The following is a 26134-nucleotide window of genomic DNA, read 5'->3' on the forward strand; positions in this document are numbered from 1 at the left end:
GGGCTGATTTGGGAATACTATGCGCTTGTTTACCTAAAAACAGTATGTAGGGCCTTCATGAAAAAAGGAAACACAGTGAATGTGTTGGTGAGCATTTATTCTATCTTCATTATTCTTTCAATCTACATTCTTTAGAGATGAAACACGACAATGTTCAGCTTTTCAGCACCAGCGCCAATTCTTTTAATTTTGAAAAAAAAATGTTTGGGTATTTTTGTTTGTTTTTGTTTATATGATTATTTGTTTAGATTTCATTCATTTCAACTTTCTCTCAGCATGTTGATTTTTTTCACAGGACTGGAGAAAAGTACTGAGTGTACAATGTACACAATGAAACTTGTTACAAAGCAAATACTGTTCTCCACATGTTTGTTTCATTTATTTGTTGGAGTTGAGTAAGTTGTCTGTGTTACTCACGGACCCCTTGATGGTAGTAAAACACATTGCACTTGCCACGACCCCTACAAATTCATAAAAAACCTAAAGTGTCTGAAGCGAACTACCGTAGTAGCTGGGGCCCCATGCAGCTTTATTTTCAAATACTGGTACAGTGAATGTGTGACCACTACATTGTGTTCCGTATGTCTGGGCTTTCATTGTGAACGGTGGTCTGGATGAGTAAATATTTGCTATACAAAGAAACATTCATTTAAACAGATTTTATCAATCAATCAAATGAAAATGAAAAGTCCATTCAAAGTTTAAAAAGGAAAACAAATTCCATCTCCAAGTGGTTTTCTTTCGGTTAGTAAGTTCTTATTCATTGTGCAAAGTGTGTTTGTGTATATATATGAACATTTTTTGTGGCCTATGTTACTGTTGTTACCTTTTAGAATGTTATGAAATGGGAAAAGGGAAAAACAATTTTTAAAGTGAAACTGTGTTTAATCCATGTGTCGCTGAAAACCCCCACCAAATTATACGAGTCTCCATAAAAAGAGTCTAGATAATTTAGTTTTTATGGGATTTATCATTATTTATAAACTAAGAGTAGAAAGCTTTTGTCTCCATTTTCCTGGCCATGCATCACTGACTTCCATTGTCTTGAGTATTGTATGTAAAATTGTATATCAAGACAAAATATTGCGAAGTCCGATTGAGGGACATTTTACTTGTGAAACCATGAAGGAAACACTATTTTAATTTCTTGGGTAAGACTTCTTCCAAACTTGACGTCTTAACTTTCCCTGGACACAGTTGCTAAGTTGTTCAGTATACAATTGTTGCATGCTGTGACGGGGTCCATGGCGTTTTGTACACTCGAGGGGAAAAATGGCACTCGAGGTGTACAAAACCCATGAACCCCAGTCACAGCGTGCAACAATGGTTTTGTTATACATATTTTGTATAATTGTCATTCCTCTTCTCGAAGTTCTGTTGTCATCTTCAAACGTTATTACGACGGACTATTCATTGTTTAATAAGCAGTCGAACAAGAAACAATTTCCTCGAACCCGCGGTTGTTTCGTACACAGCGCTGGAAATCGACCAACGCTGGGAACGACCAAGGTGATGTAACATGCGTTTTTGTTGCGCGTCACATGATTGGTTCTCGACCAACCAAACTTCACTGTTTGTTACTGAGGTACAACAATGTTAGTTGAACCACCCTTTCTCATTTTACTGTACTCTTGAATGAAAAAAACACTGAAACTTGAAATCCCAACCTAACTACCATCAGGAAGGTTTTTACATACTATATTCATAACAATTAAGGTTAGCGATGATGAACCAGAGAAATGCATCCAAGAAATCAATGGAAAACTTATTATCCCTAGCTGAATTTTTGATAAACCATAATAATGGTTATTATGAATAGACCATAGGGTCAAACTTGCTCTTTGTGAGTTGCCTTGTTGTTCAGGAGACATCCTGTATGCCATGCACTTTCAACTTCAGTCAAGTGTATTATTTTGCTTTTACTCTTAATACCATTGTGTACAAACACCTGTGGTTTATTTTGTTTAACTTCAGTTAAATATTATATTGCTTTTTTACCCTTGCACCAATGTGTACAGTTTAAAGGCAGTGGACACTATTAGTAATTACTCAAAATAATTATTTAAAGCATAAAATCTTTCTTGGTAACGAGTAATGGGGAGAGGTTGATACATTGTGAGAAACGGCTACCTCTGAAGTAATACAGTTTTTGAGAAAGAAGTAATTTTCCACGAATTTGATTTCGAGACCTCAAGTTTAGAATTTGAGGTCTCAAAATCAAGCATCTGAAAGCACACACCTTAATGTGACAAGGGTGTTTTTCTTCATAGTTATCTCACAACTTCGACAACCAATCAAGCTCAAGTTTTCACAGGTTTGTTATTTTATGCATTTGTTGAGATACACAAAGTGAGAAGACTGGATTTTGACAGTTACCAATAGTGTCTAGTCAGTGTCTTTAACCAAACATCATCAACCAAAAACTTCCTAAAATTCACTCATTCAGTTTCCCTTGTGTTTTTTTTTAACCTCTAGATTCAGACTCAGACAAATATTTTGTTTAAGCTTTCAACTAGTAGCTTCTGATAAATTAGAAGAAACTCAGACAAGTATTTATAGTTGGCTTTTACCCTTAATTAAGTAGTTGTCAAGTTATGAACAATGTACATGAGGTCACCTGTATTAATTGGAAGTTTGATATTGGCTTTTTGCAGTGGACTTAAACAGCCCCCTCTCTTGACAAAGAAATGCAATGTAAATATCCAGGACCTGTATACATGTATGTACACGCATAGAGCCTTGCTCTATGGTACACGGACGTACACTGCATTACGTTGTGTGACAATTATGATACTTCACAGAAGCCCTTGAAATGCTCCAGTACAAATTTACAATTTCCTCATAGGTGCCCCTTTCCAAGGAGAAAATGCCTTGGTGCCCTTGCCCTTTCAAAAACGTGGCGTACTACAGGCCTGGTGTTAACAATGTTTAGTAGTGTTACAAGGTGTAGGCTGCATAAACCAACTCACAAAGACTGTTGTATATTAAAAATATCGAATTACTTTTTTGTCTTTGTGTTGGTTTACTTGGTATACATATGGACTGTGCTTGTTACAATAGCATTACCGTATGTATATTTTTGTGAGAAGTGAAAGTGAAAGTTGACATCCACTCAACTGTGACATGAAAAGGTTACCGTTTCGCCCCAATAATTACATAATTTTAGTCAAGAAACTGTTATTATAAACACTACATGTATGATATGGATGTTAACAGATATGGGACTCGGGAGTCATCTCATTTCTGAAAAGCCCTATCCTGCCTCAGTCTGGGCGGAAATTGGCTGGGAAACCTACTTGCACTCAGTAAATCGAGGGGACTTCTTGTTATTATTTAAAACTTCACTACTGCGGAGTGAGTTCTTAATTTTCAACTAGCTTGCTTTAGTCATCGTCAGGAGACTGACAATGACATATTGAGCAAGCTAGTTGAAGCGGTGAGACCTATTAAGACCAGTTAATAAACAGCACAGTTCTTTTCAGGACTTAGAAGTCTCCCGAATTCCAGAAAAAACTACTCCGCAGTAGTAGAATATATATCAAGATAAGTTATCAAAAGAACATAATCTACCCAGCAAGTAGATACACACGGCTCAAACCATACAATGATAACAGATTTGTTCCTTGTGCTTGGTTTCACAAAGTACGTAGATTCATCTTTTAAAGATGGCTTCATGGTCATTTGTTCTGTGACAGATTAGCAAATCTTTTTCGCTAAGCACTTAGCAGTTACAATTGATCAATCTTAGCTCTTTGTGAAATCAGCCGCTGTTCTCTTCACATCTTGTATGAAATAAACAAAGTTTTTTACAACTCCATGTTGTTGCATATAAAGCAACTTTGGTCTGCCCCGAACACTATGGAAGGTCTCTGATTCATGGACTAATAAGAGACCTTGGTACTAGGGAGGTATTGCTAGGCAACTGACAAGCTAAATGTTGACTGGAAGGTCTGTCAACAAGACCAGTCATTAATAAGATTAGACAGTTTACCCCCCCAGGAACAAGTGTGACACCTTCATATGACCCGATTATTAAAGGAACACGTTGCCTTGGATCAGACGAGTTGGTCTATGAAAAGCGTTTGAAACCGTTTGTTAGAAAATGCATTGGTTAGAAAGATGTTTTAATTAAGTAGAATCTAATACACAAAGTAGATTTATACACAAATATGCCTCGAAATTACGTGGCATTTCTCATACGTCGTGAACTAACACGGCAAGCCATTTTGTGGAGTCAAGTTTTTGACTCCATAAAATGGCCGACCGACTGTTAGTTGGTAAAGTAAAAGGAAAACCAAGCAATTTCGAGGCATGTTTGTGTGGATCATTGTATTTTACTTTAAAAACATCTTTCTAACCATATATGCATTTCATTACAAACGGTTTTAAATGCTTTTCGTGGACCAACTCGACCGATTCAAGGCAACGTGTCCCTTTAACCCCCGAGGAACAACTAACACCTTCATATGACCAGATTATTAAACTGAGACTGAAGTTTGGGTGAGGTGTGTCTCTATACAGTAAAGCCTATTTGCAATGCAATTACATGATCAGTGTCGTTAGTGTCAGTCTTTTGACAGATTTTCCTCATAAGGTTTCTCGTTAATGCTCTTTTACAGCTTGCAATATTTACCCACTGTCTACTCAATTTAAATTTTTAATAGGTGGGGCATGCAGTGCTTGTCCTGGTTGGCCCAGATTTTTAACCTCCGCTTTATTGTATATGTGACCCGCTACGTGAAAATGAGTCAGATGTTGACAATTTCAAGAATTAAGTTGTATGCCTGGCTGGAAAGAACACACCAGCAGCAGTAATTTGGTATGTGTCTAAGCTTTGGGGTGTGTTGGTTGCTGAGTTACTCCCGTTTGAAATTAGCATATACATAATTTTTTCTGCAAAACGAATTACAAGTAAAGTGATGATTTAAACTACCATTGCGTGCGAAAGGATACAAATAAGACATTAGTATGATCACAAAATTGTTGTTTTCATAGCTTTATAGCCTAAAGGTAAGTGGTCTCAAGGTTAACTATGCAAATAAAAATCTTAAAAAGTAAAAATATTTTTGTTTTGTTTTCACATTAAACTGTCCATAACTTAATATTGCATTGGGCGACATCTGGGCGACAGCGGGTCACATATTTGATTGTTGTAAAGATTTTGTGCTGTTGTCGTTTGTATTTTTAATAACGCTCTCAATCTTTTAGTTTTAATAAATATTGTATTAAATCCATTATACACTTTCGGTACCGAAAAAAAGAAAAAAAAAAGTTCACAGATTTACAAATAATTTACAGGGTTTACAGAAGGTAATGGTAAAAGACTTCTCTTGAAATATTATTCCATGAAATGCATTACTTTTTGAGAAAACAGTAAAACAATATCAATTCTCGATAGCAAGAATTACGGATTTATTTTAAACACATGTCATGACCAGCAAAACGTGCGGAGACAAGGGTGGGTTTTCCCGTTATTGACTCCAATGACCGATTGAGCCTAAATTTTCACAGGTTTGTTGTTTTATATTTAAGTTGTGATACACGAAGTGTGGGACTTGGACAATGCTGTTTACCGAAAGTGTATAATGGCTTTAATGTTAATAGTTGCCTACAATTTTTTTTTTGTTTTGTTGTTCTTATTGTACAATGTAATTTTGCTGTATTTTGCTTACTCTTTTTAGCTTAATGTTTGTAAAACACTGTACAGCGTTTTGAGATTTTTTATGTAAGACGCTATATTAAAAATAAATTATTCGTATTATTATTATTAGTTGCTTGGCACCTCGAAAAAAAAACCCAGTGTTTCTACTGAGAGTTCTCCCCAGGGTACATGAGAAATATATAAATAAATGAAATTATATACACAATTTTGGTTTGATAAAGGTCCATTAAAATATGTATGAGCTCTACCAGGTGATGTATATTGCGCCTATACCGTAACAAAAGGCAAAGTAAACCTTTGGTTTTTGGAACTGTTTGATTATTTTTTGTACATCAATAAAACTACTTGTGAAAACTTCATTTAAAAAAAGTTGTCAAGTTATGAGATATCGCTGAAAATCTGGAATGATTATGTCTATGCAGGAAGAATAATCCATAAAAAGTAACTGAGCTGACAGCAATGGTTCTCAAATTCAAGTTTTGGGGGCATAAAAACTTATTTTGAGGGGACAAAACTCAGAAATCAAGAGGGAAAAAACACTGTTTCAAGCTCTCAGTAAACTCCTAGACAAAAACCCTCAAAATGAGCCAACATTAGCCCTCTAAGTTGACCTCAAGATGACATGGTTTCTTTGCTATAAAGGGAGTTCCTCTATAGAGCTTTCATCAAAGCACCGGCATTCAATCCGTCTGAGCCCCAATACATCACTCTCTGTATTCTTTTCAGAGGCGAAAAAAAAAAAATCAACCGGTTCGCTTGCAAAGAAAACATCTCATGGCTCAAAAAAAGCGGCAAAGAAAACGGCGTTGCTAGATCTTATAATCTTTCTCTCGGAGCACGTCTCTCCCGAGTTCTGGTCCTGGAGCTGCTGTTATTTCACTGTTACACGGCAACAGCAATCGTTAGTACAGCTGTTTGCTTCTCATTGATAGTCATGTTGTCCCCCTATCTGGTGCATTTATAGCTGCAGTGATTTACTGCAATCCAGATTCTTTTCAGATGTTAGACTTTGTTTAGAAGCTAGGCTTAAGCTGGACTCTGACCTTCTTGAATCATTATAAATTACGTCACCTTATCACATCTTTATTGTTGTGAACACGTTCAAGCTTCACCTACAAGACATTGTGATGTGCTTTCAGTCAATAAAACAAAATTACTCCATGGGTTCAATATTGAATTGACTATACAATATTGTGCATTACTCTTTTGTTGCGGCGCTTGTTTGGTCTGCCTGGGTATTTTTTCTCAAGGCCTTACTTTTCTGAGGCTGAATCAACCCTGCTAGCCAGAATCAACAATGCCGCATTCAGAGCTCTTTTGTGAAAACAAAGTGACAAATACATGTTGGTGTTATGTGCTATTTAGAAAATGAACAGGTAACTGTGCTTACTGTACTGTGTAAGTGAACCACCCCTCTTGGTGCTTTGACGTGCACCCCTGTCGTTGTTTTTTCTCGTTTGGAGGATTTCCTTTTTTGGATCGCTGTCCGTTGGATTCAACAAGGTTGTTCAATGCATCATGATCAGTTCTGATCGGTTCTGAACATTTCTTTGAAGGAACTTTATAGCTGGTCCATGAGCATTCTATGGGTCTTCAACTCCTATTTTGGTATATTTTTCTTCTGGAACACATCTTGGAGATTGGACCTGATTCAAAACAGCGTCGATCTGCAAGTACTTATTTCCTGAACACTCCAGCCGGACCACTCAACTTGTCAAGTCCTCTGACTTTCAATTGTAGCAAATCAATGAGGATGTCAGTGTTTTGTAAAACTTTTTTTGTCTGGTTTTCTTTTGGATTGCTGGAGACTCAACGAGATTCAACCCTCTTTAGAAGTGACCAAACAAGGTGTCTACAACAAGCACACTTTATAATCACTTGAGAAACTGTCACTGTTCAGAGCTTGACAACACAGGATCAAAGCTGTTAGAATGAGCCGTGTATTTTCTGCGGGTGTTTTCCTGAGGACTATCAGCAAGTCTGTGTGCTTGGAGAGTTCTACTGTTTTTATTATTCAGTCAGAGAGTATAACACTTATAGTCATGCTGAAGTTTGCTAAAACAAGCAAAGCAAAGGGAGTAGGTCAGTACATTTTCATTCAAACTGATATTTATTTCCATACTTCATGAAAACAGAGTACAAACAATGTTTTTAAGGAATAACCAATAAACAAAGCTATTTAATGAACCAATTGGTACTACAAATGTGGATTTTAACTTAAAGTTAATTTTAACAAGTACAGCAGTTGAGATGCTTTTTAGTTGCGAACTTCAGTTTTTTTTCCCCTTTATGAAATTTGTAGGCTATTAAACAGAAATCATTATTTCATAAATTTACAGCTAATATAGGGTCTCAGTCTGCCTTCAAGAGAACTCTGAGTACATTTCTGTACTGCCATGACAACTGATTTTTTGTTAACAACCCTTTGTAATTGTAAACAAATTAGTTAGTTATATTGATGAGGCACTGGACACCATTGGTAATTGTCAAAGACCAGTCTTCTCACTTGGTGTATCTCAACTTATGCATAAAATAACAAACCTGTGAAAATTTGGACTCGATTGGTTGTTTAAGTTACGAGAGAATAATGGAAGAAGAAAAAACACCCTTGTCGTCCTTGTCAGCTGAGGTCTAGAATTCAATTAAAATATTTTAGTGACAAATTACTTAACTCTTCACACTGTTTTATACTACCAACAGCTCTCCATAAGTTTCATGCTAACAGTTATCTTGGGTAATTACCAATAGTATCCAGTTTCTTTAACCATTTAGCCACTGTACCGCCCAGCCGCCTCTATGCGGTACGAGGAAACCTCGCTAGCTTGTGTTTGTAGAAAAAAAGGAACATCAAAAGAAAACTTGATAGTCATTAGTAGGACTACGCATTTGTTAATATATCTAGTTGTTATAGATTGTGATTAATTCTCCCTTCACAGTTGACTTGTCGAAGCTTATGATGACGAAATAATTTAGCTCTTATGAAAAAAAAAACGCTCATTAGTAAACAGGAAATTGTTCATCATTTATGATGATATTGTCGAAAATTTACGCCTTCGCATTTAATCAGTATGAGCATTGAGCCAGATAAAAGCCTTGAAAAGCTATTGTGTACATTTTATCCGTGCACAAAAATATGCGCCATAAAAATGTATTTATTGTTCCCATGAGAACTTGTACTTTTATACAAATATTACCGAAAGGGTAAAAAATTGTGCATACATATTAAGCCATGGCTATCTTTTAAAATTTGAACTACGATTCCAGTAATTTACTGCAAGAATCTTGAGAAATATTAGTTTTCAGCAAACTCGGGCGGTGCAGGGACTAAAGGGTTAAAGGCAGTGGGGACTATTGGTAATTACTCAAAAAAATTATTAGCATAAAACCTTACTTGGTAATGAGTAATGGGGAGAGGTTGATTGTATAAATCATTGTGAGAAACGGCTCCCTATGGGGTGAAGTAGTTTTCGAGAAAGAAGTAATTTTCTACAAATTTGATTTCAAGACCTCAGATTTAGAAATTGAGGTCTTGAAATCAAGCATCTGAAAGCACACAACTTCGTGTGACAAGGTTTTTTTTGTCTTTCATTATTATCTTGCAACTTCGATGACCGATTGAGCTAAAATTTGCACAGGTTTGTTATTTTATGCATGTTAAGATACACAAACTGTGAAGGCTAGTCTTTGACAATTACCAATAGTGTCCAGTGTCTTTAAAACAAAGCTTTAGTGCAATGCTACATATTGATTACCCATGAAACAAAATGAAGGAGACAGATGATACTATTCATTATACAATTGTTGCACGCTGTGAGGGGGTCCATTGTGTTTTGTACACCCAAGGGGGGAAATGGAACCCGAGGCGAAGCCAAGGGTGCCATTTACCCTCGAGGGTGTACAAAACCCATGGACCCCAGTCACAGCGTGCAACAATTGTTTTGTTATACCTTTGTATAATTGTTATTCCTCTTCTCGAAGTTCTGTTGTCATCTTCAAACATTATTACGACGATCCATTGTTTAATAAGCAGACGAACAATAAACAATTCCCTCGAACCCGCGGTTGTTTCGTACACAGCGCTGGAAATCAACCAACGCCGGGATGATCAAGGTGATGTCACCGGTGTACATCACTTTTCATGTAACCCGGCCCGTCGAGCCATGGTACATGCGTTTTTGTTGCGCGTCACATGATTGGTTCTCGACCAATCAAACTTCACAATGTACTTTGACGACTGTTCAATTCAATTGGAAGTAGATGGTAGAAATCCAGCATAAGAACATCGAATATCAATGACCATATGTCTAGACATTTAATAGAACAACTGAACCAATCTTGGAAACATTTTGTTAATTATTTATGTGCAAGAACAATTAATTAAAGAGCCAATGATAGGGTGATATCAAAATGTCAACTATTACCTTTTTATGGCCAAATAGACATCGCAGATACCGGTTAATAACCATTTTACTCTCAAAATTTGCATTTAGTAATAAATAACTCGTGTCAAAAATGCACCCGGCCGCGCGGCTTTTTCAGCAGAGAGTCAAAAACGGCTTATCTATTATAATGACCCTGGACGCCAGTGACGATTTTCCCCTATTGGTTTTGAACACAGTTCTCCAGCTTTGGCATTTTCACACCAAATAGCTGCCACTGACGCCACGATTCCTTTGTCGCGCGCGTTTGTTTGACCCCACATTTTTCAGAAATTTGGCTTGGAGCGTTCTGGAGAAAAACCCATTTTTACCATGTTTAACGTGAGGTAAGAGACTTGTTATATTTTTTATGTTTCCTGGATGGACTGCAGCTGTTAGAAAACTGTAATATCTATATAATTGAGATCATCCTTTATTGGCTGTTTAAACAACATTAAACCAAGAAATTGGCAGTAATAAAACCATTGCATTTAATGACCACTTTTCTGCATTTAACACTATAAAACCAATTGCTGGTACTCCTGGAGGAGTCATGGTAAGCTAAATGTACATGTAGTCATTTCAGCTGATCTTATAGGATTAAGTTGTCCATAAAGGTTTGATGAGTAGTTCTGTTAAGCCCGGTTCATAACTTCCTGCGAATGTGAATGCGAAGCGAATGTTAACGTCACAAATTCGCAACGAATAATTCGCAGCTGTTGCTCTCTGCTCGACTCACTTGCGAATATTGCTGCGAAAGGAGGGTGGTGACGTCAAATTTGCTTCGCATGAAGCTTGAACCAGGCTTTATATGCTTAATTCGATTGAATAGATGGAAGTTAAGGAACTTGTGTATGGATTATCAGTAAAGGAACACGTTGCCTTGGATCGGTCGAGTTGGTCTTTAAAAAGCGTTCTGTAACCGTTTATTGTAAAATGTATATGGTTAGAAAGATATTATACAAGTAGAATACAATGATCTACACAAATATGCCTCGAAATTGCGTGGTTTTCTTTTTACCCTGTCGAATAACATGGTCAGCCATTTATGGGAGTCAAAATTTTGACTCCCATAAATGGCCGACCGTGATAGTTCGCGACGTAAAAGGAAAACCGTGCAATTTCGAGTGATACTTGTGTTGGTCATTACATTCTACTTTTAAAACATCTTTCTAACCATATGCATTTCATAACAAACGGGTCAAACGCTTTTAATAGACCAACTCGTCCGATCCAAGGCAACGTGTTCCTTTAAGGTTAGGCATTACAATGAAATACATTGTTCCTTAGTATACCATGTATAGTGACATTCCAACTGATGAGGAGTTTTAATGAAACAAAGAGTTGAACAATGGAAGGTGTAAATTGGAGACCATTACTGTATAAATTACACAAACATGTACAATGAACGTGATATCAACTGTGGATGCGCCAAATAGTGTGTCTCGATTGAAAACCAAATAAGAGATAGAGGCATGGAATTTGTATCCTTGAGAGGGCAAGGCCATTTTCATTTTGAATCTGGCACTTCCATCGGAAGTCTAAGGAAAACTTTTGAAGAGGGGGCACCAAGGCCATTGACCAGGGCAATAAGCAATTGCCCCAAAGGCTTGTGCGATTCCGGGCCTGTGTAATATTTCAAGCCTGTGTAATATTTCAAGCTTCTTAAAAGTGCACTTCAATTTTCATTAACTAAAGATGAAACTGGTGATTGGTTGACTCTTTTGTAGACCCGAGACAATTAAAGATGCTATGTCAGATTTTCGGCTGATTTTACCCAATAAAGTATTTTGATGGGGGTCGAGAAAGTTACAAGCTTTCATTTGAGCCATTGCTCGAAAAAGTCTGCCAAAATTAGTTTTTGATATCACGTGACCAATTTGTATGTGTTTTATAAGAAACGTTTTAAAGTTTTGTCATGGTTCCTGACCATTAAAAGTAAAAGTTAAACTTTTTTTCGTTAGAGCGGGTGATACTCTTTGAAGTACCATTCACTCAAAAAAATAAATTTTTTAATGTTTGGGGCCAAAAATCTGACAGTAGCATCTTTAAAGCCATTGGACCCTTTCGGTTCAGAAAAAAAATAAAAGTTCACAGATTTACAAATAACTTACAGGGTTTACAGAAGGTAATGGTGAAAAAAGACTTCTCTTGAAATATTATTCCATGAAATGCTTTACTTTTTGAGAAAACAGCAAAACAATATAAATTCTCGTTAACGAGAATTACGGATTTATTTTAAACACATGTCATGACACAGCGAAATGCGCGGAAACAAGGGTGGGTTTTTCCGTTGTTTTCTCCCGACTCCGATGACCGATTGAGCCTAAATTTTCACAGGTTTGTTATTTGATATAGAAGTTGTGGTACACAAAGTGTGGGCTTTGGACAACACTGTTTACCGAAAGGGTCCAATGGCTTTAACGCACGTGTGGGTGTTTTGCTGTCATTACATATTGAAATTTTTGAACGTGTTTTTGATGAACTGTTGTTGTTTTTATTTTGCTCCCAGATTCTTTACAAGTGGTGAGGAAGCTTAAGCTGCAGAATGGATCACGCCAGCATGCCACGCCGAAGTCCCCATCCCAGGAATCCAAAAGTACGGCCACCAGCTCCGGGGCATCCTCCTCAGCTGCTAGCCCCACTCACATCATCGAGACCCACCCCGTCACAGCGGACACTGTGACCAAAATGAAGAAGAAACTAGCCCCACCGAGAACCATAGAAGAATCGTCACCGTTTGACAAACTCACCGATAAAGTCATCACAAATATATTCTCGTACTTGACAGCGAAGAGGTTGTGTCGTTGCTCTCAAGTGTGTAAGCGCTGGCAGCGGCTAGCCTGGCAGCCTTGTTTATGGACTTCAATTGTGTTGTCCAAGAGACAAAAGGACGTTGATTATGCTTTGAAATGCCTGATAAGAAGACTGTGTCTTGAGACACCGTACGTTTGTCTCTCGGTTGTGAGGATTATGTTGAACGGTTGTGAGCAACTGACTGACAGGGGATTGGGTATGATTGCTAGACATTGCCAAGATTTGATGCATATTGAGTTGGCAGGTTGCAGCAATGTCACCAATGAGGGAATGTTTGAATTGGTGTCGAGATGTCCGAGTTTGGATTACATGGATCTCTCAGGTGGGTGTATATTTTAAGTAGATAATGCTCTTTACATTGATTTTTAACTGTTTTTTTTTTTGTGAGACTTAAAAGCTGTGGACACTATTTTTAATTACTCAAAATAATTATTAGCATGAAACCTTACTTGGTAACGAGTAATTGGCAAAGGTTGATGTTTTAAAACATTGTGAGAAACGGCTCCCGCTGAAGTGGCATAGTTTTTGAGAAAGAAGCAGTTTTCCATGAATTTGATTTGGAGACCTCAGATTTAGAATTTGAGGTCTCGAAATCAACCACAACTTCGTGTGACATGGTTTTTTTTATAGTTATCTCGCAACTTCAACGCCAATTGAGCTCAAATTTTCACAGGTTTGTTTTTTTATGCATATGTATGTTGAGATACACCAAGTGAGAAGACTGGTCTTTGACAATTATCAATAGTGTCCAGTGCCTTCAAATTTAGGAAACACTTTGGCAAGTATTAGAACTTGACAAAACAAATATTCATGTCAGAGCTCTGACAACTTTTACCTTGGACATAATCTCGTTTTTGAAGTGTATTTCACAGAAACTCATCTCTTTGAAATGTAATATAAAAACCAACCTATTCAAAACCACTGTTCAGTGTGTCTTCTTCTATGGTTACCTTGCCAGTTAGTTTAGAATTTTAGCATAGATAGGGTTAGAGGCGTCTGTCTCCTGAAAAGGTCAAAACATTACCAATGCCAACAGAGATAGGCCTATGTTATAAGTAATTATATAACACCCAAGCAGATCCTTGCCATTTGATTGGATGATTGTCCGTCACTTGATAGCAAATAAAATTACCATTGCACGCTGAGTCACTCACCGTGCTTTTTCATTCCATCCGAAATGTACCATTGCACGCTGCGCGCTGCCAGCGTGCAATGGTACTTTTCGGATGGAACGAAAAAGCTGAGTAAAAAAAACATCACTGCGTGCGCATGTCTTTGGTAACGCAGCAGTGTTACTGCAAGGCATAATTATGTAAAAATTACTACCATTCGGCTTCTACAATTAAAAATTGTAGGCCTACGCTTTGTTTGTTTTGAAAGTTGTATCTTTCAATCAAAATGACAAAGATCTACTTGGATGTTATATAAAACAAATAATGAATGTTTGTCATTCGTGCAATGGTGCAAATATGTTCATTCGTTGAAAGCTGAAACGTTCCATTCAACGAGGTGGAGCCTCGTTGAATAGAACATTCCATCTTTCAACTCAAGAACATATTCGCACCATTGCACTCATAAACATTCATTATGTGTATACTATTAGTTCTCTGTTGACAGGATAGACGTATCCCCATACTTTTTCTTTTGGCACTGGCCTGGTGACCAGTCTTTTTTCTTTGTCCTTTTCTTCCACTCTGTGCTTTTTAACATGTGCTCTGTGCCTTTGATCATTTTGTATGTAAGGGGCGCAATATAAATTTTGATATTTTCTTTTTATTATTATTATTATTATATTATTGTCGATAGCCTCCTCAAAGATTAGACTGAGATGAAATTATTCCTTTCTAAAAGCTACAATACTTTGAATTGACAGATTTTCAAACTTGTTTATTAACTTGTCTTTCAGGATGCCAGCAAGTTAACTTCATGAACTTTCCATCAGACTACAACGCCTTAAGAGCAAGTGCCCTGCAGGGCCAGACAATTCTCCTAAGACATTTAGACCTGACAGATTGCGGATCGTTAGATGATAACGGACTGCGGATCATAGCCACAAACTGTCCTGGCCTTCTGAATCTCTACCTTCGGCGATGCTATCAGGTGACTGATATTGGCGTGCAATATCTCTCAGCTCATTGCTTTATGATCAAGGAGCTTTCCCTTAGTGACTGTTACAGGGTGACCGACTGCGGAGTCCGGGAAGTTGCAAAACTGGAATCACACTTGAGGTATCTGAGCATAGCAAAGTGTGAACTCGTTACCGATATCGGAGTGTACGTCATCGCAAAGTTGTGCTTTAAACTACGGTATCTCAACGTGCGAGGATGCGCGCACGTCACTGATAAATCCATGGATGTGTTGGCGCGAGGTTGCCCTAGATTGCGATCCTTGGATGTCGGAAAGTGTCCTGCCATAACAGATAGAGGAGTGGCTAGCATTGCGATGAATTGCTCAGGCTTGAGGAAGTTGAGTCTGAGAGACTGTGTAAATATCACTGACGAGACCATGCAATGCCTGTCACAGTACTGCCCTGAGCTGCAGCAATTGAACATCCAAGAATGTGAGGAACTTACTCTGCGATCATATAAAATGCTCAAGAAATACTGCAGAAAGTGCATAATTGAGCACACAAATCCTGCATTCTACTAGGGAAGTATTCCATTCACATTCCTGACAGACACACCAAAGAAACAGTAATTCAAACCGTTTGTTATCTATCTCACGTTTAAAGGAAGGAACAGCATTGGTAGATTGCATTCATTAATTATCTGGTTTTCAATGAAAATATTTACCCAATTCACCTGACGTCATCATCAGAATAATCTTGGATGCTCCATTTGGTGGGCAATGTGACTGTGCGTTATTCAGTGAAGTGCGCATGTTAGGAGACGCAGCAGTTACACGTAAACCTATTTGCCCACCCAAATGGTGAGCGTGGCACAGTCGCTGCTTGTGACGTGCGTGCAAGGGGTCAATAGGATGCAGACCAGGAAACTAACTTAGAAAAACTTTGTAAGTGGTTCCTAAGTTTTGAGAAAATACTGTTTAAAAGCGTTTCCATTTTATTGTAGGCAGATTAGTATCATCCATGGCTCCTGGGCCCAATTTCATGGCTCTGCTTACCGCCGAATTCTGCGCTTACGATCACGATTCCCGCTTACTTGCAAGCGCTGAATTTCTGCAGTAGCCTTGTAAGCATGGATTGCTTAGTAACACGGAGTACGCACGGCAGACGCCAAAATTCGTCGCTAGCCCGTGAAATAGGCTTGCCGTAAGCACAGAATTCCCTGCTTCCGTAAGCGCCGATTCTGTGCAGAGTCATGAAATTGGGCCCAGATCATGGTTTATACTCTCCCAACATCATTCTAAGTGAATCTTTTTTAATATATAGTATATGACACAGATATTTTCATATCATCATACATTTGAACTTGTCAATCTTTAATTGCCCATTGTAAGTTGCATCATCATGCAACTTGCTCTCTAATCCTACCCTTTCATGTTTCCCTGCATTTGTATACAAACAATGCATGTACCACTTTTATGGTACAGTAAGCCATCCTTTCATCTACCACTTAACTCCTATTGGTCCATAGCCACCAATTGTTTCTGAAATAGAAACATTGCTGGCTCTAGTTTCCCCCCTTTTTTCTGTATCCTTCCCTTAATTCCTTTCCCCTTTTTTTCCTACAAATGGATATTTGTTTATACTTGTTTATGCCTCTGAAGAAGGTCCGGTTTGGATCGAAAGCTAAGGCCATCCACCCTACTCATAATATATGAGACAAAGATGTTAGACCATCTCTAAGAAATGCAGAGAGCAGAAACCCAGAGCTTCCATTTTGTACACATGATTGTCCCACCAATAAGATGATTCATTCCTCATTGGTTTCTTGCAAGGTTTTCCAATATTTTTGTCATCTAAAACAGGATTTTGCTAGATTATTTTATTGTATTGGGTCCTCTCATGTTTGCTGAAAATTTACACAGCAATAAGTAGGCCTACGTCTACGTCCAGAACTTGTACAAAAAATAAATTTGCCAAATAATTATTTTGTATGCAAAATACTATATTATCCGCAAGGATAGGATAAAGACAGGTAATTGTGTATGTGTACACATGTACATTGGATTTAACTGGGAATCTTTAGAACAATGATTAAAGGTAATGTAAAATGGTGGGAGGTCAAAGGTGATTATGGATGTAGGCCTAAACTGCAGATCTCTGGCGTAACTCACGCCAAATTTGTGACGTCAAGTGTTCAGGCTAGGTTGACTGCAGAAAAATATAAAGCCATAACCTCACTATGTGACTGTTATTTGCAAAACATCAGTTATTGAATAGAACAAGGAAATAACAATTGCCTTAGTAGCAGAAATACCCCCTAATGTCTCCCATAGCAACCGTCTCTCATCATTTATGGAGCATCAAATCCTGTTTTCAAATGGCATAAAAACTGTCTTCCATTTGTATCAAGATATTGACAGAGAAGTGCTTGAAGTAACTGTGCCAATTATTATTATAGTTTAAGATTATTATTATATCTGTCAAGTATCTAGGGAGAACAATTCATTGGTCTATAAGGAGTACTTTTTAAACAAAACATACTTGTAGACAATTATGTGACTGTTAAAATTCATGTATTTCTGAAACAGCACCCATTTTATATTTGTAGTATACAAACTTGTTGGTAGGCAACTGATTATATTATTGCCCTGGATAAAATTGGAAAACAGATATTGCCCTGAGTAAATCTGATATTGCCCTCGGTGAATGTCACATTGTCTGAGAGTGAACTGCATAATGCCTCGCTAGTCCATTAGTTTCATCACACAGCCACTTGATGTCATCCTGGCCATTCATAGACTTGTAGACAAGTCGTTAAATGTCTGTCGCAGTGATAGCGGTCTGACTCTCTCTCTATGCACGATTCCAGCAGCTCTCCCCACAATTCAAGCGGTATTCTCGCACAACTGCTGGCCCCGTGAGACTACTGCTCTCACTACGGTCCCTGTTAATGGGGAGTAGAAGTTGGCAACCAGCAGTTTGCGCGAGTGCAGTGGTCTCGCGAGAGCAGTATTTGATAGCGAAATCCTGATTTATTACCCCCCCCCCCCCCCCTCTACGACTTGACTGTCTCACCACGCCAGACCATTAACGACTTGTCAGCGACTTGTCCACAAGTCTAGGCCATTCATGACTAATCTGCAGCCGAGTGCAATCCCAAGCCCTTGGGCTCATATTATCATTCCTGATGATGTTAACATTCAGGAAGTCACGCTAGCATGAGGTTGAAGGGGAATTGGAAAATTCTCTAAATGTCCTAGCTGTATTCTTGATTGGGGGGGGGGGGGATATGGAGTGATAGAGAACCAACTAGTGCCAAATTGAATTTTTAAGAGGGAAGCTTAATAAGGGACACGTTGCCTTGAATCGGTCGAGTTGGTCCATGAAAAGCATTTGAAACTGTTTGTTATAAAATGGAAATGGTACGAAAGATTCTTTAATAGTAGAACATAACTATCCACACAAATATGCCTCGAAATTGAGTGGTTTTCCGAACTAACACGGTCAGCCATTTTATGGAGTTTAAAACTTGGACTCCACAAAATGGTGTGCTGGGTTAATTCATGATGTATACGGGAAACCATGCAATTTCGAGGCATGAATGATTATATTCTACTTTTATTACATCTTTCTAACCATTTCAATTTCATAACCGGTGGTTTTATAAGCTTTTCATGGACAAACTCGACCGATCCAAGGCAACTGTCCCTCTAATCAATGTACATGTAAGGAGACTAGAATGCCTTGTTACCCGTTGCCATGCATGGCTGGTTTGCCTATGTATCAATTACAATTATCGTTCCGCGCCACCGGTAGTCAATCAGCCATGAATCCATCCAAAATCTCCCACCTATAGTAATAATGTAGAACAGCAAAACAAGGTGCTAATTTAATTTAAAGTTCCCACCCAGAAGATGCAATGCAATCTAAGAGTTTTGTCAATTCCATTTTATTGCTTGTAGTGTTGGTACAAGCATGATGAAGCTTCATGGAGTCAAGAAAGAAAAGAAAAAAATATTCATGGATGTAATTCCAAAGCCCATTTATACTTCCTGCGAATACGAATGAGATACGAATGTTGGCGTCACAAATTTGCAATGACATCCGCACCAGTTGAGTTGTGCTCAACTCTCCTGCGAATATATCGCAGCGAAACAGAGTTGTAATGTCAAATCTACGTCAAACTTGCATCGCATTCGCATTTATAGGAAAATATGAACTGAGTGTTGGTTTAATTTGAACATTTTTGGGGGGATCTCACAACATCCATAGCTTAAACCTGTGAAAGAAAAGATATTGCACACATTAACATTCATGAACTGGGCCCAATTTCATAGAGCTGCTAAGCACAACAATTTGCTTAGCATGAAATTTTTGCTTTGATATAAATACAGGATTACCAACCAAATTTCCGCGTGATTTTCAGGATAAGCAAACAACAGCTGAATACCAGTACTAAGCAATATGCAACACATGAAAATTTGGTTGGTAATCCTGTTTTGATCAAGGAAGAAATTTCATGCTAAACAAATTGTTGTGCTTAGCAGCTCTATGAAATTGGGCCCTGTTAGCAGCTTGAGTTTTACCTTGGTGCACAAGTTTGTTATCAGGATCATACCATAGAGAAAGGACCACACTTTCTCCATGATATTATCCTAGAAGCTTTCAATCTGCAATGAGTAATAGCATTCAATACCAAATACCTTGAGTTTAGTACTAGATTCCAATGCACTGTGATGTGATGTGCAAGTCCAATAAAGAGCCTTGTGGCAAGGGTAGATTTCTTGAAAAATCAGGTGGTCCAAATTGCTTATCAATTTGAAGCCCTGTAGTGTATAAACTAGTACTTAGTAGTAGTTGGTCTTGTATGTTCAACATTGCAATGTCTTTTTATAGCAGGGGAATGAACCTGCTAGGCATGGATGATGGAACATTATAAGTGCAAAGTGTATTATTTTAAAGAAAATGTGTAAAAGGCTTCGAGATATTTCAAAGCAAAAAGGATTAGGATTAATGAACTTTGCTTATTACTCCTAGGGTTATTGATCTTAGGATTAAGTATCTTAGGATTAAGAATCTTGGAGTTAATAGAATCGTATGATTTTTTGTGTAAAAATTTGTTAACATTCAGTATCACTATGACATTGAAGATCCAAAGTGGTTGGTACAACATTAGCATTTAATAAAAAGTTGCCCTTGTTCTTTAGTTTGTCCTTAAAGGATTTGGGTACTTTTTCAAAATTTCCATAGATTTACATTAAACTTACAGGGTTGGAGATAATGATAGTGGAAAGCTTCCCATCAATACTTACTGAGGTGCTGTAGTTTTTGAGAAATGAGTAAAACGATGTCATGAAAATATGTTTGTAAATGCTTAAAATAATTTTCATGACATTGTTTTACTCATTTCCCAAAAACTACAGCACCTCAGCGCGTAATATTTTCAGGGAAGCTTTCTACTATCATTATCTTCAAACTGTGTGAGTTTAGTGTAAATCTGTGGACATTGTGTGGACACTATTGGTAATTGTCAAAGACTAGCCTTCACAGTTGGTGGATCTCAACATATACATAAAATTACAAACCTGTGAAAATTTGAGCTCAATCGGTCATCGAACTTGCGAGATAATAATGAAAGACAAAAACACCCTTGTCACACGAAGTTGTGTGCTTTCAGATGCTTGATTTCGAGACCTCAAGTTCTAAATCTGAGGTCTCCAAATCAAATTCGTTGAAAATTACTTCTTTCTCGAAGACTATGGCACTTCAGAGGGAGCCGTTTCTCACAATGTTTTATATCATCAACCTCTCCCCATTACTCGTAATCAAGAAAGGTTTTATGCTAATAACTATTTTGAGTAATTACCAATAATGTCCACTGCCTTTAATATCTTCATGTAATTCATGATAAATATCAATAATGTCCACTGCCAATAATGTCCACTGCCTTTAATATCTTCATGTAATTCATGATAAATATCTGCTCTCTTGCTACACCATATATAACTGTCCCTTGACAAAATGATTACTCGTAATCAAGAAAGGTTTTATGCTAATAACTATTTTGAGTAATTACCAATAATGTCCACTGCCTTTAATATCTTCATGTAATTCATGATAAATATCTGCTCTCTTGCTACACCATATATAACTGTCCCTTGACAAAATAATTGAAAAAATCAATGGAAAAAATGCGTTTAGGTTTTTTTCTGTCCTATATTTGATTTGGCTGCTTTTTAAACAAAATTAATAATTAAATATAACTTTGGATATATTAGTTTGTTTTTCATCTAGGAATAACAATTGTGTTTTATAACTTGTCTGGTTCAAAACCACTGTATGATATATAAATAATGATCTTTGTGTATTAATATGCGTGCATTAGTGTTCCTTTTCAAAAGTGTATTTATAACATCTTTGTACTTAGGTGATGTTTTTTATAGCTCTATGATGCTTTTTGTGTTTTTCTTTATTTTATTTGTACTCTTGTTATTACTCCCATCGACTTTAACTGAAATGCAAAAAAATTGTTGTTTTTTTGTTGAGTTTTTTTTTTTTAGCTTGTTTTAAATCTACACTGGCAATATTTGCATTGTTTGACAATCTTGTACATAGGATATTTACGTTGTATTTTAAGCGTACTATAGAATTGAAGGAATAAAGTGGTACCTAACAGTTGTTGCCATTTAAAATCGGTTCAATATACCGTTCTTTTATTGATGTTGTAACATGCAAATGTTCAAATGTTTTTTTGTTTTTTTTGTCTTAATTTTCTCTTGACACAAGTGTAGGAAAACACCACGAATTCCCAAAGAGAACTTATGATGTTGTTTAAGCCATAACATTTGAGGCACAGTTTATAGGGATTGCTTGTTGTCTTTCGGGCTTACGTGAAGCGTATTTCACTGGTAGGCAGTGAGTTTTTGTTTGTAAGTGTTTTGATTCCATGTTATAGGCATTCGTGGCTTACACAGCTAGCACAGAATTCATCGCTTGCACACTTAGTGGAGAATGATGATCGTCACCGCGGAATTTGGCGGTAAGCAAAGCCAGGAAATTGGGCCCAGATATCGAATGTTTAAACTTCTACTAATCTATTGGCATTATCTTCACACAAAACAAAAAGAAAAACTCTTGCCCTTATTCAATACAGTTTGTAAGTCATGGGGTGAGATTTGATGTGCTAATCAATTCGGATGTGTTTCATTCATTTTATTTAGTCTATGCGTAGCACAGATGATGGCCCCAAAGAACACATTGGTCCTCCATTGCTGTACACAGCTCTTCCCGTCACAGGCCAGAGTCTCGGCACAAGGTGTCCACTAAACAATTGTTGCACGTTGTGACGGGTCCATGGCGTTTTGTACACTCGAGGGGGTAAATGGAACCCGAGGCAAAGCCGAGGGTGCCATTTCCCCTCGAGGGTGTACAAAACCCATGGACCCCAGTCACAGCGTGCAACAATTGTTTTGTTATACGTTTGTATATTGTTATTCCTCTTCTCTAAGTCCTGTTGTCATCTTCAAACATTTTACGACGGACTATTTATTGTTTAATTAGCAGACGAACAAGAAATAATTCCCTCGTACCCGCGGTTGTTTCGTACACAGCGCTGGAAATCGACCAACGCCGGGAACGATCAAGGTGATGTACACCGGTGTACATCACTTTTCATGTAACCCGGCCTGTCGAGCCATGTAACATGCATTTTTGTTGCGCGTCACATGATTGGTTCTCGACCAATCAAACTTCACAGTTTGTTACCGAGGTATAACAAATAGATTTGTGGTCTGCCAACAGTGACCCTGAGTAGGGACCTATAGCACCAACCTGCTCACTGCCAGCTCAGCATGTCTGAGGCAGTGATTATGTGTTGAAAAGTTTGATGAACCTGGCCTCTCACTTTAGGAAAGTCTTTGCTAAAATAATCTCCTGAGACGTGACAGAAGAGCATCCTCCCTCACCCACACTTCCATTCTTTTGGCGACATTGTCAGTTCATAGCTTCATTAAAATGTGTTGAGTGGCATGGACTAGGTGAAAACTGAGAAGGACTGTGTTTTCCTGGCAGATAAGATTGCATGTGACACATGTCTAATGAAGTGCTGAATTCATTGCCACCCAATATAGACTTCTGGCTTCAGTGAGATCGCTGTTTTCTTTTCATCAGGATATGCAAACTGCTAGTGGGTACCGAGAAGCAGTAGAAAGAAATCCCTAATTACTGAGTCACATGCCAAGTGGATGCGTAGAATATATGCCGAATGTTTAATGCAGATTGTATGCAATTTCCAAGAATTCCATGTACAAAATTTTCCACTCTGAATTGCCCTATATCATTTTTATATGTATAGTGTAAAGGGAGGTTTCCAGATAAACTCAACTCTCAATTTTTCAAACTAGATCGTTGTAGCAGATTCAATAATCTGAAGGATTTCACACCAGGTGTTTTCCTATTCAAGCATCCCTGCCTGTGATTATTTCAGTCCGCTGATTTCTCTATGGTTGTACCATGGAGGAATTCCTCCATGGTCATACATGCACACTCTCATCTGTTATAAGTAGCTACTTCACTGTAGCTCCGTGTTGCAGCATGGAGGAAGAATCCTCCATGGTTGCAGGATTCCTAGTCTTGAAGTCAAGACGGAAATGGACAGAGCCGGCATGTCAATCAAACTGTGCGCATTCACCCGTTTGACCAATCACAGCAATGATTGAGGTCGGACAAACTCGGTCCTGCGTGCGCGTATATATTTGGCACGCACGGCAGAATGTTATTGGAAGTGCTCGTATACGTGTCTTGTTCACATGCGCGGTGGGCGGAGCTTAGTGGAAAGCCGGAACGGTACATTGTGTAGCTGCGGGGACGGTACACTCATCCTCGATCCCAGTAAGTGTGCCACGCGCTACCGATGACTGTTGCATGTGTATAATCGCACTGTGACTGTTGCATGAATGGCAGACAAATAGGCAGCGCCTAACGACTTGTCATCAAGTCTACAGGCTTCCTTGCTCTGTGTTGCAGTCACTGTGACGCCACCCCCTTGTTCTGTACATCAATCATTGTCTTCAACAATGTAAATATCACTGTGTGGACATATATATGTCCACATAGTGTTTGAAGTCCCTTTAAATATGTGGACTTGTTTTCTTATGCTCTCAGGTCAAGACATAATTTGAGTTCAATCGATCATCAAAGTTGTGAGATAATAATGAAAGAAAAAACACCCTTGTCACACAGAGTTGTGCGCTGTCAGATGCTTGATTTCGAGACCTCAAGTTCTAAATCCGAGGTCTCAAAATCAAATTCGATGAAAATTACTTCTTTCTCGAAAACTACGTCACTTCAGAGGCAGCCATTTCTCACAATGTTTTATACAATCAACCTCTCCCCATTACTCGTAACTAAGTAAGGTTTTGTGCCCATAATTACCAATAGTGTCCACTGCCTTCAAGACACACATTTTCTTACACATGATTTAGGCACGGCATTTCCCATCTTAATAGCCGACATTCATTTTTGTTAGAATACCTCATTCCACCTGACTAAAAACAAGTCTTTAATATGATCCTTAGCCATTGCAATGCATGGATGGGACTATTAACCTTTATTCCACCCACAGCCCATCGAGGAACGCACGTTTCCTTTTAAATTCTTCATCATTTCTGAACCATCAGGATGTCAACCTTGACTAGTGTATAATAACCGAGATCCTAATTAAGGGCGTCAGTGCATGTCCTCCCAGTAATTTTTTTAACATATGATTGGGATAACAAGAGGGAGTACCCTCTCCCGGCCCCTTCCTTACCCCTCCTTCATGAAATAAACAAAAAATCACCAATGCTCTTCACGAACACTTTAAACAGGCATTTTTGCTAATTTTTTTCTGACCAAAGCACCAAATGGCACACTTAAGGCCCGGTCACACAGGCCCTCGATTGGTTGAATGAGCCTGGGCGTATTCTGCGTGGAGCACTTAACCCATCGAGGGCGTGCATTTGAATCGTTCTCGTTATCGGGGCCTGTTTGACCGGGCCTTTACAAACACCATACTATACTACATGTGTACTACCTTTATTATAGGGATCAGGTTATCTCAGTGGTTTCCATCCCTGCCTTTCACCTTTGTGGACCCAGTTCGAATCCCACCTCAAACCAAAGCTTGTTCAGTCCCTACCCGATTGCCTAGGTTATCACCCCTTGGGCTTTTTCTTCCCACATCTAAAACTGAACGTTTCTTCTTGTTTCCTATTCATTCTGTTATTGGCACTAATTGTGCTGCTGGAAGTACATATAAACAAACATATAAGACGAACAAAACAATTGAAATTTTGGCCGACATTGTTGCTTTGTAATAATAGAAAGAAACGCACGATTAACATTATTTTGTCAACTTATAAAACAAATGTTAGTGTCAAATTTTTGTTTGGAATACAATGTAGGCCTTGATGACCTGTCCAATTTATCAGCTTCCCTTGGTTATGAACTACAATGTAGTATCAAAATAAATATATTAAAGAGGCTTAACTAACATTTTGACCCTTTAAATCCTAGCTCTATTTTCAAGTAGCCATAAATCCCCAATGGTAGTGATATTTAGAGCGATTTCTAAGCTTCACCACGGCTGGCAAGTGTCAGTAGAAAAATGGAAGACAACATGGTTGATCTGGTTCGTTTCACCCTCAGGGAAATTGTGGGGAATGAAGAAGATTTGTTGTGTGTAATGGTTTTCCACAAGCTGTAGCTATTACGTTCAGAGGATGATGCCCTGTTTGTGGGACCTACAGCAAAGCAGATTACAATTTTGTTCATAGTATGTCAATACTGGTGGTCTTTTTATGGAAATTTGCATCTTGAGTCTTAGATCATAATCCCTAAAAAGCTCATGTAGGAAGTTAAACTGGGATAGTGCGTTGGTGACGTCATTGGTCGACGATGCAAGTCGCACAGAAAAAAAGAAAAAACAAGTTTAATAATAATAATAAGAGGTGTAATGCGCACATTTCCACCCTGCTGGGTGTTCAAGGCGCAGGTTGTGCACTGTTTACATTTTGCAAGAGCCAGACCGGGTTTTCAGCATCCTAGAGCCAGCCAGAGTTAAGGAATATTCATTTTGGTTTTACAGCGATGTGTGTTTAGCACTGTATACTAAATACTTTCCCGAGCTCT

General features: G+C 38.2%; 1 protein-coding gene across 4 annotated transcripts in view; it reads left to right on the plus strand.

The window, feature by feature from the left end:
• Nucleotides 1-21657, plus strand: part of LOC139937425 (uncharacterized) — a 52384-nt gene extending 30727 nt beyond the window's left edge. For 3 of the 4 annotated variants that reach the window (XM_071932567.1, XM_071932564.1, XM_071932565.1), the window contains 2 exons: nucleotides 12593-13219; nucleotides 14804-21657. In XM_071932567.1, coding sequence (XP_071788668.1) covers nucleotides 12593-13219; nucleotides 14804-15546 — 1370 coding nt within the window. In that variant the 3' untranslated portion in view covers nucleotides 15547-21657. Of the gene's footprint in view, nucleotides 1-6916; nucleotides 7745-12592; nucleotides 13220-14803 lie in introns of those variants that run through there. The other variant, XM_071932563.1, reaches the window with a different exon arrangement.
• The last annotated feature ends 4477 nt before the right edge of the window (nucleotides 21658-26134 follow it).

Source organism: Asterias amurensis, chromosome 5, assembly GCF_032118995.1.
Source record: "Asterias amurensis chromosome 5, ASM3211899v1".
Taxonomy (NCBI): Eukaryota; Metazoa; Echinodermata; class Asteroidea; order Forcipulatida; family Asteriidae; genus Asterias; species Asterias amurensis.